This window comes from Penaeus monodon, chromosome 13, assembly GCF_015228065.2.
Source record: "Penaeus monodon isolate SGIC_2016 chromosome 13, NSTDA_Pmon_1, whole genome shotgun sequence".
NCBI classification, from domain to species: domain Eukaryota; kingdom Metazoa; phylum Arthropoda; class Malacostraca; order Decapoda; family Penaeidae; genus Penaeus; species Penaeus monodon.
Window position 1 is genome coordinate 11,843,963 of NC_051398.1, and position 2,500 is coordinate 11,846,462.

The window sequence follows — 2,500 nt, forward strand, 5'->3', positions numbered from 1 at the left end:
TGCTGTTATCTTTTTCATATTGCTCTCGTTGTCAGATCTATACCTCTCAATGATACCTAGCATATCCTGCAAATACAATAAATTGTATCAAATGATGATAACAAACCAGGGTTCAGGAAAGTTACAAACACACACTCGTGTGTAAAATAAGAAAAAACGAAAAGAAAGAAAGAAAAAAAGAAGAAAAGAAAAGAAAAGAAAGAAAGAAAAAACAACAACCCTGCTGACCACTTCTTAATATTAGTGCTGAACTTCATTCTCATAATGAAACATTCCCCTGAAGAATTAAGTGAAATAATGCGTTTGACTTTTCTAGTACATTGCACTTGAATTCAGAAAGCTGGAAGACCACACCTTTACTTTGGTATCAGCTTCCTGCATGACGTCCTCCTTCTCTTTGTTGACCTTTATCATTTCTTGTTTGACTCGCTTTAAGTTCTTTTTTGCCTCATCGACTGATTCTTTTAACGCTTGAACTTCCGCCTGAAATAACGAGCAATAAACAGTAATACACAAGATAAACAAAGTTTATTCTATACAAACTCTCATGAAAAGGTTCTAACACGACAAAGAAGAATCGCATACCGCGTGTTTGGAGCGCTGTTCTTCCATGCATCGTTTTATGCTTGCAACATCACCTTGCAACCGGCCGCAGATGATGGAGGACGTTGCCAGTTGTTCTTCTTTTTCTTGAAGTTGATTCGTCAGGCTTAGTTTAGCCTCGGTGGACTGGTACTTCAGCTCCTCGAATTTCTTGTCCCTCGCGTCGACTGTGTCTCGCAGAACATTCATTTCACTGCGAGCAGCATCGAGAGCTTCCTGCAAGTCAACCACCTTCTGCTGCGTCTCCTGCAGGTTCGTTTCGTGTGTGCGAGCCAAGTCCTGAAGCCCACTGACCTTGCTGATTTTATTTTGTAGATCCTCCTCCAACGCCTTCTGCTTCTCCTCGTGCAGCTTCTGCGCTTCTTCCTGGCAGCGCAGAAACTCTTGAAGATCCGACTTTAGTTTCTCTCGCTCGGTCTCGCTGCTTTGCAGCTTCTTCTCTAGTGTTGCAATCGATGCTTCTGTCTTCTCCTTTTTCTTGATTTCTTGATTTAAGGCTTTGGCTTTAGACTTCAACTGGAAATATATATAGGTACGTTAAAGTGATTTTCTGGGTATTAAAATGCAAAATTAAGATTTTCCTCTTTTATCACACTCTTTAGCTTCCACCTTTGTAAAAAAAAAATGTAATACTTGTTACAGCCATTTAAGTTCTTAGGACTATGTAGGTACTAACAGTGTTAAAGATAATTATACCAATAAAGCAAAAGGTATGTCAACAGTTTAGTGGTTGATATCACCTCTTTTTCTTGTTCTTTGAGTTGGAGTTTCTGAGATTTTACGAGTGCTTGCTGCTCCCCCCAATCCTTATTTAAAGTGTTTTTTTCGTTCCTGAAATAGATAATATCACCTTGATGCGTGGTTAACGGTTAATGCCATATAGCAGCAACATTGATGAACCAGACCGCCGAGGTAATACTAATGAAATTTCCCTATATACTCTCACATTTATGTGAATACTATATACTCAAACAATAAAACACGCATAATGTATACACACTCACACACATCTATACCTGTAACTAGCAATCCGATATTTTTTTCTCAATTTATTCAGTGGCCACAAGTCTTCGACAGTAATATGATTTAATATAAGTGATGCCAAGCAAAACGTAAAAAATCAACGTAACTCTGATGAGATCAAACTGGAACGTTAAAACCTTTGCTATATGAATAAATGGGGAAAAAAATGATACTGCCCAACAAGCACTTTTTTCAAGAATTCAAATGTCTTACGTGGTTTTCTTGAACTGGTCCTCAATGTCTCTAACTTGCTGCTTCAACTCCGCTTCCGTTTCAGCTGCACTATTTGTAATGTTCTGGATCTTCCGTTCGTAGCTTTCATGATCTGCTTCCCACTCGTTTCTGGCAATAATAGCGCAGCATGGGTCTACGGACCAAATACACTGCATATACACGCTTTACAACTACAACTACACATACATATATCCAATGTATAATAAATCTGTAGTTAATAATCCGAACAGTGCTTACCGAACATTAGTCAGCTGTTCATTAAGCAATTCTACTTCTTTTTCCAAAGACCTAATATTTTTATCAGATTCCAACACTAAGTCTTCTTGGAGTTTGGCTGCCGCCTCTTTATTTTCCTGTAACAATTTGGAACTTCGAATATTTTGAATATTTACAGAGACAGACAATTTGAAATTTACTGAAAATTATAGTGAGACATTCAATACTTGGCTGTCAATAGTAAATACTCCGACATACCTGGATCCTTTTATTCAAGTATTCAATAGTGTTACTCATTTCGTCATTCCGATCTTTGTAACACAATATTTCTGTTTTCAACTCTTCTTCCACCTTTTTCTGGACCTGCAGATTTTGAGTCAGTTCCGAAATCTGAAAATCAAACTTGATTATAATAATGAAATAA

At 37.6% G+C, this 2,500-nt stretch overlaps 1 protein-coding gene across 2 annotated transcripts in view; it reads right to left on the reverse strand.

Moving 5' to 3' along the window:
• LOC119580134 (myosin-2 heavy chain-like) overlaps positions 1-2,500 on the reverse strand; it is a 16,869-nt gene that overhangs the window by 5,781 nt on the left and 8,588 nt on the right. For both annotated transcript variants that reach the window (XM_037928094.1, XM_037928095.1), the window contains 7 exons: positions 2,335-2,466; positions 2,098-2,213; positions 1,840-1,968; positions 1,344-1,434; positions 586-1,119; positions 355-483; positions 1-66 (listed from right to left, as the gene is read on the reverse strand). The exon at positions 1-66 is cut by the window's left edge and continues 69 nt beyond it. In XM_037928094.1, coding sequence (XP_037784022.1) covers positions 1-66; positions 355-483; positions 586-1,119; positions 1,344-1,434; positions 1,840-1,968; positions 2,098-2,213; positions 2,335-2,466 — 1,197 coding nt within the window. The remainder of the gene's footprint in view (positions 67-354; positions 484-585; positions 1,120-1,343; positions 1,435-1,839; positions 1,969-2,097; positions 2,214-2,334; positions 2,467-2,500) is intronic.